Raw genomic sequence first — 14,404 nt, 5'->3', positions numbered from 1 at the left:
CCTAAGTACCTGGGGGCTGTTAACAGGCATTCAATAAATAATATTGACTGAATAAGTGCTGGCTTTTGGAATGCCTAAGTTGGGAAACCCAGCTCTGGGCCTGAACCAATTGATGGATGTGAGCATTACTTTTCCTGCATTGTTCTTTGGGTGTAGTGCGTGGTATGTGCCTTCTGTAGCCTCTCTGGGCTGTCACTGCCCTTACAGGTTGTGGGCTTGGATGTTCAGAAGTTCAGAACATGTTTTGAAACTATTAGTAAGATGATGATTTAGAAACAGTGTTTTAGGATTGTCTGTGTGTGTGTGTTCGTGCACGCCTGTGGAAACTGGAGGGTAACAGACACCAATCACCTTGTTTTCTAGGACAGAGTCTCTGACTGGCCTGGAAATCACTAAGTAGGCTAGGCTGGATGATGAGCAGGGTCCAGGGGTCTGCCTGGGGGGACTGTAAGCCCAGAGCACTGTGCTTTTGGTTTTGTTCAAGATACATACGTGCCACAACTAACGATGGCTCAGTACTATGAACAGGGCCATTGTAGTGAATCCAGATCCAATGAGGTCAAGTAAACATTCTGGGAGCTAAGAAATAAAAGCTTGAGCGTGTGTTTTGGAGAAAAAGGTGTAGGCAGCACCTGTATCTCAGGCAGGGCTGAGGCTCGTTTGGTGGGGGCTTGCGTAGCTAGTGCAGGCTCACAACCACTGCAGCTCCAGTGGACCTAATGCCCTCTCTTGTCCTCTGTGGGCATCAGGCAAGCTCACAGTGCACAGATGTATGCACACACGGGCAAAACACCCACACACACTTTTTTCTTTCAGAAGACATAGTAAAACGATGCTTTATCGTGATGTTAAAAAGACAGTCATCCTTTTGGGTTTATTTCTACATTTTGGATGCTTTTTTCTCACCAATGGAGTAGTTAGTCTCTTTGAGGTGACTCCAGTCACCTACATGAACTTAACAGTTACTTAACTTGTAGGGTAAGGGCTGTGAGTAAAGTGGTAATGTGCTTGCCCAGCCTGCACGAGGGCCCAAGCTCTATCCCCTGCACCAACATAGAACCAGGCAGAGTAGTGCACATCTGTACATCTCAGCACTCCAGAAGTGGAGCACAGAGGAGTTAAGTTCAAGGTCAGTCTTTTATAGCAACGAGTTTGAGGACAGTATCTCAGGAGATGCACGAGAAAGTCAGCAAAACCTAAGTGTAGACAGAGCTGAGCACTTTCCTGCCTACCTACTACACAGCCTGTGACCATCTCAATTCTTCCTTTGTTCAGGCCTTTCTGACAGCCATTGGTGACAAGAACCACAGGGCTATGCTTGCCCTGGAGCACATGTTTGCTCCTGTCCTGGATGGTGCTGTGTCCACTCTACTGGGTGTATTGATGCTTGCAGGGTCCGAATTTGATTTCATTGTCAGGTAAGCAAAAATGGAAGAGGAGGCGTGGTATGAAAATCGTCCTTGTCTTTGTGGCTTACTCCTCCTCTCTCTGTAGGTGGCAGCATCTCCACCTGGCTCCTATAATCATCCTGGCCTAGCAGTATCTTAAGAGACAAATTGGAAAGGGTTGGAGTAGAGGCAGCACCACAGGTTGGAGCTAGAGTCACATGGTATCCCACGTGTTGAGGCATGAGGTGCAAACATCTATCGAGAGATGACTGGGCTCTGGCTAGTCAATGAAGTTCAGCTTTGGTTCCCTCCTCAGAACTGTGGGGGAATGGGGATGTGGCTCAGTGGGATGCTAGGCGCGCCTTGGGTTCTGTGCCCCACAACACGTAAAACAAGTGTGAGTAGTTCATCTCTTCAGTCCCAGTCCGTGGCTCTCTATATTGAATTTGAAGACAGCAGGGATTGATGAGGCCCTGCCTTAAAGCAAACAGTAGGAAGAAAACTTAGTAACGCTGAACACCTGGCTGCAGGGTCCGATTCAGGGACTCCCAAGTTTGGCCTGTGTACTTGAGTCCCTTTGGATCATAAGGCAGGGTTTTATTACTTTGGGTAAGATGGTAACTTTGCAAAGTATGAAGGACGGTGAGTTTTCACTTTGAAAAAAAAAATATTTTTATCTGCACAAGAAAGAAACAACATTCTAAAGCACTGTTAACCTCACTGGGTTACCACTGGATTAAAACCAAACTCTGTTGCAAAGAGGCAGAGCCTGTGTCCAAAATAAGTAAGGTGTCTTTCGAATAAGGCAGAACCCTATGTGTCTGGAGAGATAGGACCTAACCAGCCCATTTTTGGTTAGCATTGCTTGGTTTTTTCTTTATTGGTGCTTTTGGAAACAGGATCACTCTGTGCTTTCCTGGCTAGGCTAGAGCTCCTGTACAGCCTGGCTGCTCTTCAGACCACTGTTCAGGAAAAGCGGCATTGTGTTAAAAGCAGAAAAGTATGAAGAAGACGAGAAAATGCTTTTTAAGGGGTTATGTGTTTTGTTGTTCTTGTTGTTGTTTGTTTGTTTTTGAAACAGGTCTCTTGTAGCCCAGGCTTGCCGCAAACTCACCTAACAGAGAATGGCTTTGAACTGATTGTCCTGCCTCAGCCTCCAAAGTGCTAGAACTATAGGCATGTGCTACCACATCTGGCTGTAATCAGTTTTACACATGGATACACACAGCCTGGCCAAGTAGGGGAAGTTTGCCTTTTCAGATAAAAAAAAAAAAAAAAAAGGCTTTCAGCTAGAAGTTTAGCTGAAGATGAATAAGGAACAAAAGTTAGCTATGCTGTGGGTGTGGCTGGCTCGGTGATACATGAAGCATTTGCCTTAAGGTAGCTGGGGCAAGGGGAAGTCAGTCCCCACCACCAGAGAAGAAAAAGAAAGGAAGTGAGTCCATTGAGGCATAAGCCCCATTGGGCAGCCAAGCTTCTGGGGCTGGCTGGGGTGTCAGTCTTTCTGAATGAGGGCTCACTGTTTGCGGGTAGAGTAAGCAGAGGCTGACTCCGGTTCAGTGTAGATCAGCCCTCTTATATAATATCCTTCTTTAGCTGGGCCTATTAAAGTGCACATTGACAGAGGCCTTTCCAGACAGCTCCCAGGTGAGCCTGAGCATGCTTGTCTTCCCACAGCCTAGTGGTAAGTTAGAGGGCCAATCAGTAGATTCACATTTGCCAAATACTGGTGAGTCAGTTCGATTAACTTAGATGTTGGCTTGGGTTTGTTTTTAAACCATTGGCTGGGTGTTTCTTGCACTGGTGTCTTTCTCGTATAAAAGCCCGATGCCACATGAGACTGCCTTGGCATGGCCTGGTAGTCCTTCCAACACGAAGCTAAAGCCAGTCTCACGGGTGCCATTTTTGTGATACTGGCAAAGTAGCATGTGACCCATTCTGCTGTGCGGCTTGTGGTCTGCAGGTTTCGGGACATACATGTCTCCCCAGGCAGTTCAAAGCCAAGAGAAATGGAGGGTGTGCTGGACTTTGCGGGTCAGCTGAGGAGGTGGTCCACAGCTTTGCAAAGGATGCCCCAGAGCAGAACCTGTGTCCCCACATCCTGTCCTAGCTGGGCCTCCTCATCCCCTCCCAGAGATCCCAGGGTTCCTGTTTTAAGCACAGAAGGGCTTGCCATGTTCTAAAATAGGATAGATAAAGCCCTCCCTGGAGTCGAATAAATGAGTTAGACACTGTATACACGAAGCCGTCAGAAATCTAATTGGTCTGTTTATGTCACAGCTAGATGGATGAGAGGCAAATGTCTTAATGCCTGCCGAGGATACGTGCCTCCACCAAAAGCTCCACAGTTTATGTTAGAGAAAGGCATTGGCTGCTTAGGTTCTTACTGACGCAACTCAGCAGGTTTTAGTGTTTACAACAGCTGTAAGGTGTTTGTTTTTTTATAAGGATTCTCCCTCCTTTCATCTGATGTCAAAACATACATAAGACTGGACATTGTAGGGTGGCTATTGGGTTTTATGATCCAGGGGACCATTCACAGATAGATATCTAGCCTTCCCTCTTTTTTTCCAGAACTTACTCTTTCTTTCCAGAACTTATGAACCCCCCACCCCCCCCCCCAGCCCCAGCAACCCACTTCCATCAAAGCCCTAGAAATCATTAGTTCCAGAAAAGCATCCTTGCGTGGAGTGTGTGCCCTCCAGCTGTGCAGAGTGCCCAGCAGAGGCGGGCCCTGGCCGACAGGTTTACCTTGGTATTCTTGAAGGATCCCAGACCTTTTAGCCTTCAATGGTGGGAACGCAGGACTCACTGTTCACTCTCCCTCTTCTGCCATGGTGCTTCAGCCTTTATGTTTGAATTGGCTGACGCAAAACAAGAGTATTCAAAGATGCTAAATTGTTCAACAAAAGATTGGCCTGCAGAGCAGCGCTGCCATTGTGGAGCGCGCTCACCCCGCACAATGCCCCAGCTCCCACAGAATGGGCAGCGTTTTCTTTGCAGAAAGCTGGTTCCTGTGTTCTGAAAAGGTTGCAATTGGAGCTGTTTGGTAAAACTGGAACCCAGAGAACTCTAGGCAGAAAGTTGTGATTAATGAAAGACTTACCTGATGCACTGGAGACTTAATTAGAGATTCTGCCGTGAGAGGCCAGGGCATTTCACAGTGGATTAGCTGCCTGCAGAAGCGGGCTGCTTTTCCTCCTGGGCCAAATTGTTTAAATTCTACACCCTTCACTTCATTTGTTTGCTTCTGCTGGGTTTTCATGAGAGGGGCCCCTCGGCATTGTATCTGCTTTCAGGTTGTTCAGCCATTCGGTTCACATTCCATATTTCTGTGTTGGTGTAACACATTTGTAAATAACATTACAGGCATGAGATTTCAGCAAACTAATAATTTTTTTTTCACCTTCATGAGCTAGCGCTGTAGCTCTGTAGGGTGCAGAGGGTAGTCCTCAGAGTCATAACGTGAAAAAAGAACAAAATCCCAAACTAATCTTGGGCTCAGTTTGAACTATGGTTTCCACAGCTGACTTCAGCAGGGTAGGGGGGTGCATGGAGGGCGGGGTGCTCTCCTTTCGCACTGACGAGTCCCGTACCCCCTTTTTGTCTTCTAGGTACTTCTTTGCTGTCCTGGCTATTCTCACCGTCTTGGGGGTTCTCAATGGACTAGTTTTGCTGCCTGTGCTCTTGTCCTTCTTTGGACCGTGTCCTGAGGTCAGTGATTGCCCCGGGTGAGACATTCACCCTCCGGGCCACCTGCTTTCCCCAGTGCTACGCCAGACTTAGTCAGGTGCTGCTGTATTTGCAGATGGTATGGGCTCTTTTGACAGTTCAGGTGGTGGTGGGCGGCTATAGAGCTGCTTTAGACCAACTGATGGGCACGTTTAGTCTTGAGGGTACCTAAGGGAAGGTTTTCCTGCAGCAGATAAGTGTTTGGGCTTCACAGGACAAATAGGTGAAAGACATCTATCCTGCCTTTCAGGGGCTAGAAGACAGGGGTAGTGTTTTGTGCCAGGATCTTGGTTTTCCAGACAGCGAGGAGAAAGGAAGTAGATACAGTGTAACGTGTGGGGTTCCCCTGTCAGGTGACAGAGGGTGATGAACAACTCTGTCTTTGAACTTTGAAATCGATAAACAAATGTTAACACTTTTAATCTGCAATCCCCTTCCATAGGTGTCTCCAGCCAATGGCCTGAACCGGCTGCCCACTCCTTCGCCTGAGCCACCTCCAAGCGTCGTCCGGTTTGCAGTGCCTCCTGGTCACATGAACAATGGGTCTGATTCCTCTGACTCGGAGTACAGCTCTCAGACCACGGTGTCCGGCATCAGTGAGGAGCTCAGGCACTACGAGGCGCAGCGGGGCGCAGGAGGTCCTGCCCATCAAGTGATTGTGGAAGCCACAGAAAACCCTGTCTTTGCCCGGTCCACTGTAAGTCACCTGGGGGACTTAGAACAATTCCTCTCCTGTGGCAAGGGGCCAGTAGGTCCAGGGGAGGCCCCTTCCTACTCTGAGCAGCAGATCTCGTAGACAGATGGGGTGCAAGAAAGAAGTACATACACCACCAGGTCAGGTCACAGGAAACTGCCAGCATGCCACTCTTTGTAAACTGTGACATGTTTCCTTTTAATCTTGTGGATGAAAGTGGAGTAGTGCTAGCATTGCTATAGGGAGGTGACGTGCTTGCCTCGAATACTTAAAGCCTTGGAGTTCATTCCCAGCCCTACCTTGATTCAAGGTGGATTCAGAACTTTTTAAGAATTTTTTTTAATCTATTAATTTTTTTATGCATTGGTGTTCTGCCTGCATGTCTGTCTGTGTGTGTGAAGTTGTCAGATTCTCTGGAACTGGAGTTACAGGTAATTGTGTGCTGTCATGTGGGTGCTGGGAATTGAACCTGGGTCCTTTGAAAGAGCAGCCAATGCCCTTGACTACAGAGCCATCTCTCCAGCGCCCTCTCCCCTCCCCATTCTTATCCTTTCACACTACCTGTCATTTCAGAATGATGTGTGAGGACATGTAATAAACAGTTATTATACTGCCATGGGAAGCATTTTTTTTCTTCTCATCTCTATCACCTATAATTGGCCTTAGCACAAAATTTTTTTAATTACTCCATAAGGCTTTCCCATAGGTTTGTGGCCTCAAGCTCTTACTGTTAGAGCTGGCTCTCCATCTGTTGGAGCTCAGAATCATCCTGAGCTTAACTTTAATTAAGAAGATAGTGAGGAATCCATGGGCTCCTTCCTTACCCTCACCAGCCCCCAGTCAAGATGTTAAACACGCCTCCAAAGCCCCCTTTTTGGTGCCCGAGGCCCACACCATCCTTACAGGAAATGTGTCTTCCAGTCCTAGGCTAGAGCAGCCTTCCATGAAGGGAGAGAGGGGCTGGCCAATGAACTGTGTCCCTGTCCCCTTTCCCCCCCACCTCCCCCCACACACACCCGTGACGATGCCCTGCTGAGCTGCAGTGTGAATCTGGTTCGGTTCAGCAGGAGCCTAAAAATAGGTACAAGCTCACCGACTTTGAAGTTGGTCACGGTCCTTTGATTGATGTGGCCACTGTGTTGCTCTGAGCTTTGTATAGAGACCCAGAAACCAGATTCCTAATAGACAGGCAGAGGCACATTGCCTAACAGAACTATCTGTCTTTGCTCTGCTCTTCAGTGTATTAGCTGCTAGCCACACCTGGCCTGGCAGATGAAACAAAGCCAAAATGACCCAGAGACAGGAGCCTTACACCTTTAAAGGCTACAGTCTATAGTTGTATATGTACCAAGACCTCCTGCCTCTTGGCCAGCCCAGCCCAAACACTTGCAGTTTTTTGAGGAGAAGGACCTAGGGTCTCACCACACTGAGCAGGGTAGACTGAGCAGGGTAGAGCAGTTGGTTGTGAGAGTGACCCTGTTGGGATGCTCCTGCAGTGTAGGCAGCAGCTATAAGCAGCTATATGCGGGAGCTGGCAGGATCCACATCTGGAGTTTACTAAAGGGACTGGTTTTCTTTTGTGTGTGGAAGGTCACCACCTTCCGTCCCTGTGTTAACCTGTGTCACCTCTGCAGGTGGTCCATCCTGAACCGAGACATCATCCTCCCTCAAACCCTCGGCAGCAGCCCCACCTGGACTCTGGCTCCTTGTCCCCCGGACGGCAAAGCCAACAGCCTCGAAGGGATCCCCCAAGAGAAGGCTTGCGGCCACCCCCCTACAGACCGCGCAGAGACGCTTTTGAGGTTTCTGCTGAAGGGCATTCTGGCCCTAGCAATAGGGACCGCTCAGGCCTCCGCGGGGCCCGTTCTCACAACCCTCGGAACCCGACGTCCACTGCCGTGGGCAGCTCTGTGCCCAGCTACTGCCAGCCCATCACCACTGTGACGGCTTCTGCCTCTGTGACTGTCGCTGTGCACCCTCCACCTGGGCCTGGGCGCAATCCCCGAGGGGGACCCTGTCCAGGCTATGAGAGCTACCCTGAGACTGACCACGGCGTGTTCGAGGACCCCCATGTGCCTTTTCATGTCAGGTGCGAGAGGAGGGACTCGAAGGTAGAGGTCATAGAGCTACAGGACGTGGAATGTGAGGAGAGGCCATGGGGGAGCAGCTCCGACTGAGGTATGTGCCACAGGGACCCCAGTGGTGCTGTGCTTCCCAGGGTCACCTGAGCAGTGGCACACCCCAGTCTGTACTCTGGGGGACCTTTCATCCTGACGGCAAGGCTGATGAGGCCAAACTCTTATCTAACCACGAGTAACAATACATTTCCAAACCGGATTTCTTTTCTTTACTATTAATCTCTCCGAATGCAGTTTAACAGCTTTGCCTTGTGCCTGTTTGCTGAGCACTTACCGCAGAGTTCTAACAAGCATGCAGATGGCCTTGCAAGGTGAAAGTAGATGGAGCGCATTGAGCACCACAGTCAGCCTACTGCAGAGTTGCAGAGTTCTCAGCTGTCCACCAGAGCTAAGAGCTGTGTGAGTGGTGCACAGCTCAGTGTGGTCGTGACCATAATGTGACCTCCTTTTTTTTTTTTTTTTTTTTTTTTTTTTTTTGTTTTCTTTTAAAGGGTAATTAAAATCTGAAGCAAAGAGGCCAAAGATTGGAAAGCCCTGCCCCCACCTCTTTCCAGACTGACTGCTTGAAGAGAACTGCTTGGAATTATGGGAAAGCAGTTCGTTGTTACTGTAACTGATTGTATTATTTTTGTGAAATATTCCTATAAATATTTAAGAGGTGTACACATGTAATATACATGGAAATGCTGTACAGTCTATTGCCTGGGGCCTCTCCACTCCTGCCCCAGAGTGGGGAGACCACAGGGTCTTCCCCCTGTGTACATTGGGCTCTGTGCCGCAACCAAGCTTAACTTAGTTTTTAAATTTTCCCAGCATATGTCGCTGCTGCTTAAATATTGTATAATTTACCTGTATAATTCTATGCAAATATTGCTTATGTAATAGGATTATTTGTAAAGGTTTCTGTTTAAGATATTTTAAATTTGCATATCACAACCCTGTGGTAGGATGAAATGTTACTGTTAACTTTCGAACACGCTATGCGTGATAATTGTTTAACGAGCAGACATGAAGAAAACAGGTTAATCCCAGTGGCTTCTCTAGGGGTGGTTTTATACGGTTCTCATGGGTGTGTGCGCATGTGATTTTCCAATGTACTGTACTGTGATTTTTTTGTTGTTGTTGTTGTTGTCATTTCTCTTTGCTTTGTGTGGCCTTAGCTCTGGCCTAGTTGAGCTGGGAAGGTCCAGGTCTCTTTCTGCCTTGGTCCTAGTGGAAGGATGGCCCCATCATCATCTGTCTTGATCTCTGGGAGTATTCAAGAGAAGCCAGACTTGCTTCATGCCTGTGGCAGCTCCTGAGGTCATGGGTAGCTCTCCAGGCACCCTACCTTGTGTTTCAAAGAGGCTGTGTTCCCAGAGGTCATAATGTTGGCTGTTAGAGCCACTGTCTCTAGAGTCTCACCAGTTACCACTGGTGGTGAGTCTCAGCTGGGCATGAGATTACACTCGAGGGAAGTGTGGTTGTACCTTTCTGATGATCAACACATACACACAGCCTCCTACCCCCATGTCACAGATACAGGCATTTCAAAACAAAACAAAACAAAAAACTATTACATTCAAGGTCCGTATTCAGGCCTTTATAAATATGAGTCTCTCTCTGGCAAAACTGACTGCCCAGTTGGGGCATGCTAACTGGTGGTGCCGTCGGCTGGGTTTCTGGGAACTCTTCCGTGTGTTACCCTGTGTGTACTTCCTTCCTTTCTCCACTGTTAGCATTCATCCGATGGGATGTCCTTGGAGGAGCAGGAAGATGCCACCTTACCCATAGAAGTGCGCAGAGGAAGCTCTCTGAACGCGCTGTTAGATTTTAAAGTTTGACCCTGTTATCTCTCCCTGAGGTTTGAGCTGCTTTTCCGCTGCCTAGAGACTGGTAGATGGGAGAGCAATATCCTTGTCCCTTGCAGGTGAGCACTGAGAATATGGAAGCTGCTGTGAGGAGTGCGCTCCGCCTGTAGCTTCCCTGAGTCCCTCCTGTCTTCAATGGAAAATTTAAGGCAATGGGCCCCTAGTAATAGTATCAGCAGTGTAGTGACCTCAGACCCTGTGTATCCCCCAAACTGTAAGATACTAGTTGGAACCCACCTGTGGCTGCCATGTGCTCCTTTGTATGTGCGTTTGTATGCACACACATGTGCCAGAGGCCCTGGCCACCCACTGCTACTATCTTAATGCCTGTCAAGCCACTGTCTGCCTACCCAGCACCAGCTCTGCTCAGATAGCTTGCACCCTGAACTGAGGAGGGGGCTGTAAAACCCTGAAGGCGCTTCCCTGCAGTTCTTGGTTGTGTCCCTCACTCCTGAGCCCCAGTCACGTGGCAAAAGGAGATTCTTCCATACAGCCCCTTGGTTTCTGTACAACACGTCAGCCAAGGCAGGAAGAACACAGAGCTGGCAGGAGACGACAGTCTCAGAGTGTGTGTATCTGTCTGTCTCTCTCTCTCATAGTTTTATTTTGTCTGTATTATTTGTTCGTTTGGATGTTTTAATTTTTAAAAGAAAAGATCTTTGCTGATATTTATAATTTTGTATCATAAGAATGTCCTCCAGAATTTGTCATGCCAGTTTATAACAAAAGAAAAAAAAAGCAGGGATTTTATTTCTATTGGAAACTATATTGCGGTTATGTTTTACTTTTGAACAGAAGTTTTATTTGTATAGAGTGCTACTAATGTTAAATAGTTCAGAGTATATAACATTGACATTAAGGACTCACCGTAGGCTTTAGTGTAAGGAGTTTAAAGGAAATAAATATTCAAACTGGGTCTCGTCTGCCAATTTGGGCAGAAATGAGTTTGTGTCATTTCAATTACAAAGATGAAAGTATGCCATATAATTTATTTATATGAAAATTTATTTTTGTAGTGTACATAGTAGTCATCAAGTCTGTTGACAGAAGTATATTTTTAAAGAATTTATATGTGATGAAATTCATAATGTCTGGAACTTTGCTGAGACATGAGTGTGAGGACACATTTGTTGTAAATGACAGCAAGGAAGAGATATGTCTAACAGTGTTACGAGAGTACATGAAGAGCTGTTCATGTGATTGGAAGTGTTGACGTGAGCATTGTGACCTAGTGCAGTTCTCAGATGAAAATGTACAAAACTCTCTAAATATTAATGTTCAAACACTGATAGAAATTCTAACATGAATAAAGATAATATAACTTGTTGGTTTATGTGCATGTTTCTAGAATGTTCCTTAAAAACTTACACAAAAAAAGTGTCCGGCTGCCTATGTTCATTTCCCCTTCCTAGTCTTGTGGAAGCTGGTTTATGTTTATTTTATGGACACTGAGAAAGTTCCTTAATGACCCTTCTAAATGAGTGTTCCCTTTCCATACGTGCGCTCGGGAATCAAGTGAGGCCAAATTCAATCTAAACATAAAATGGGCCGGAAAGGTGAATCAGTAGTTAAGAATGACCACTGTTCTTACAGAGAGCCACTGAGATCTGTAACTCTAGCTCCAGGAGACACCGGCACACACTTGCACTTGCCCACACATAGACACACAAAAGAGACGTGATTTAAATTTTGAAGTATTTTAAATACAAAACACACTTAACACTATACCTGTTAATGTAGTACTAGCAAACCTGGTACAGGGTGATTTTTTTTTTTCAAGTATTTATCCACTGACGTGATTTCATCATCATCATGCATGAGGAGAACATATCTAGAGATACCCCACTCTGTTTCCAATCACCTTTGGCTTTGCAGCTGTAAACAAGTGTTTGGGAAAGCCTCGGCAGCTCAAACAGTTCTAAGCATTTGGTGAGTCCTAGGAGGGAGGAATCAGCCGGCTACAGCCAACACCGAATCCTGGTTTTACATGGATTTGTCAGGAGACAACCATATCTGTGCCTATACACACTGTTCATGGCTGTTTTCACGCTATAATGGCAGAATTGTGTAGTGTGCAGTGGTGATTGACTGGCCTTCAGACCCTGAACTATTTACTCTCTGGTCTTTGGGAAGAAGCCTGCCAGTTCCTCTTAAAACAAGGAAGCGTTTAGCCAACGCTACTCAAGTGTGGTCCATGAGTCAGCATGCCTTGGAAGCTGGCTAGGAAAGCCAGGGTCCAGCACTGCTCCAGACCCACTAAGTCAGAGTCCCGTGGGAAGGAAGCCCAGGCATCTGCTCTAATGAGCAGCTCGAGTGGTTCTGAAACACCAGGAGAAACAATCTCCAGATTCCTTCCAGGCAAATGCGGCCTTGGCACTGTAACGCAACTCAGGCTAAATGGCCAGATTCTGGAAACAGGGAGATCCTGACTCCTCTGTGTGGTCTTTCCACAAAAGCACATGTTCCGCTGTGGGAAAGAGTCAAGACCTGTGAACTTTGCATTCGTGTCTGGGAGTCTGGGCAGAGGGATTCCAGTCCCTGACTTCTGCCACACACAGTCGCGAGCAGAATCTTGGCAGAGGCTGTGGGGCCCCTGTTTGTCCTTGTTGCCCAGAGGCTTTCCCAGCATCCAGTTGGCCAACTATGGCCAAGTCTCTTGAAACCTTGGGAGCCTGTGTCAACTATAAATGAAATATGAATGTTCGCTGAGGGTGGTATTTGAAGAGTAGTGTAGTCTTGGGCCACCGCGTCAGAGGATGGGCTCAACCACATCCCATGTACTCTACAGTCATTCTGCTACCCTGCACCTTAGTTTGCACCTCAGAGGTGGCTGGGACCTTTATAGAGAAACATAAGAGGAATTCTCACTCCCCACAGTGACCTCCAGCTGAGCCAGCAGGATGGCTTAATCAGTAAAGGGCTTGTCCTGCGAACATGAGTTCAATCCTCAGGACCCAGGATTGTTTGTTTGTTTGTTTGTTTAAAGAAAAGCCAGGTACTGGCTATGCTGATAATCTCAGTGTTGAAGAGGTGCAGACAAGGATCTCTGGGACTTGCTGCACGTTCACATGTTCACACACAACACACACAGAATCAAATACCTAGTTAGTACAATGACCTCCATAATAGACGCTGCCTAAGAGAAAAATGGAGCATTATTTTATGTCTTACAAGCGTATCTTCTCTCTTCCTGTTAGGATTAATGGCATGTCCTTAAGCCCTAATATGTAGTGAATTTCATAAACCATGCTGACTTGGTTCCAAATTCAACTCAAAGAGAATGTGGACTCTCCGAATCGGAGTATGGGAAGTGTCATTAGCATTAGTTAGAACCCAAGCCGGGAGGAAGCTTTTGTTGAAATAGTCTTCGCTCTATAAGGTCATGATGGTTGACTACTATCTAGTTGGATAGGGTTTGGGTTTTTTTTTGTTTGTTTGTTTTGTTTTTAGTTTTTGTTTTTTGAGGCAGGGTTTCCCTTGTGTAGCCTTGGCTGTCCTGGACCAGGCTGGCCTTGAACTTAGAGATCTGTCTGCGTCTGCCTTCGGGGCAGTGGGGACTAAAAGGTAGTTATATGTTTTTTATTTTGCTTTTACAACGTGTAGGAGTCAGTTCTCTCCTTTCACCATGTCGAACCAAGGATAATTAATACTCAGGTCGGCAGGTTTGGCAGCAGGTACTTTTACTTACTGAGCTGTCTGGTCAACAGGTTTTAGATGTCTTAAAACTGATGTGTAGCTAATAAGTAACTTTATTTTTAATCACAGACTGGAACAAGATCTTAATTAAACTGTGTACCAAGATCTATAACCCTTTACTTTCTTTTTCTTCTCTCTCTCCCTCCCTCTCTCCCTCCCTTCCTCCCTTCTTTACTCATCAGCTATACCGCAGCTACTGGAAAGCTCCAGGCCCCTGAACTCCAGGCAGCAGTCATGCTAATACAAAGACAGTTGCTGTTTTGGGTAACTGACCTCCCAAAAGAAGAAAGGGAGACAGGTCTACTAGTCATCTGACAAGAACTTTGGCAGGTTTTAACTGCTCTCAATGAACATCGTACATGACGAAAACACTGTAAGCATCTGTTTAATCAATCACTAAGTCATGGTAGAGGATGTGTTGGACACCGTTTTCTGCCTAGGTTTCCAGCCAGGAAATGGGAACTACTGTCATCATAAATCTCTTCAAGGGATACTCTGGCCTCTCCAGGTCCTGGAACTCCAGAAAACAGAGGCCCGGGGCTTCTGTTACGAAAAGAAGTGTGCCCAGTGTAGGTGACCCAGATTGCAGTTGACATGGCACAGCTGGAACTTCCCATGTGACATGACTGAGTCAAGGCTTCTCTGTAGGAACTCTCTTCTGAAGCAAAGAGCAGAGCTCACATGCTGCACGCGTTGGTGCAGCCTGGAAGTGCAGCCTCGTGCAGCCAAGGAAAGCTACTAACGGGGGCCAAAACAGATTCATAAACTCAAAACAGGAGAACTCTTTCGTGAGATTATTTGGGGAGGGGGGTGACTACTTTGATTGTGAGCCTCCAGCATCAACTTTCTTTACAGATGAGCGTGTCACATGTTGCAATGTCAAAAAGTTAAACACCCTGCTAAAGA

The 14,404-nt window shown here is 46.8% G+C and overlaps 1 protein-coding gene across 1 annotated transcript in view; it reads left to right on the top strand.

Annotated features, from left to right (window-relative positions):
- Ptch1 (patched 1) overlaps positions 1-9,538 on the top strand; it is a 58,058-nt gene extending 48,520 nt beyond the window's left edge. Inside the window, exons 20-24 of the mRNA XM_051151145.1 lie at positions 1,276-1,418; positions 5,003-5,102; positions 5,563-5,817; positions 7,449-7,992; positions 8,444-9,538. Coding sequence (XP_051007102.1) covers positions 1,276-1,418; positions 5,003-5,102; positions 5,563-5,817; positions 7,449-7,991 — 1,041 coding nt within the window. The 3' untranslated portion in view covers position 7,992; positions 8,444-9,538. The remainder of the gene's footprint in view (positions 1-1,275; positions 1,419-5,002; positions 5,103-5,562; positions 5,818-7,448; positions 7,993-8,443) is intronic.
- Positions 9,539-14,404: the final 4,866 nt, after the last annotated feature.

The sequence above is a fragment of the Acomys russatus genome, chromosome 9, assembly GCF_903995435.1.
Source record: "Acomys russatus chromosome 9, mAcoRus1.1, whole genome shotgun sequence".
Classification (NCBI taxonomy): domain Eukaryota; kingdom Metazoa; phylum Chordata; class Mammalia; order Rodentia; family Muridae; genus Acomys; species Acomys russatus.
Note: the sequence above shows the minus strand (reverse complement) of the source record. Positions and strands in the feature narration are given on the sequence as shown.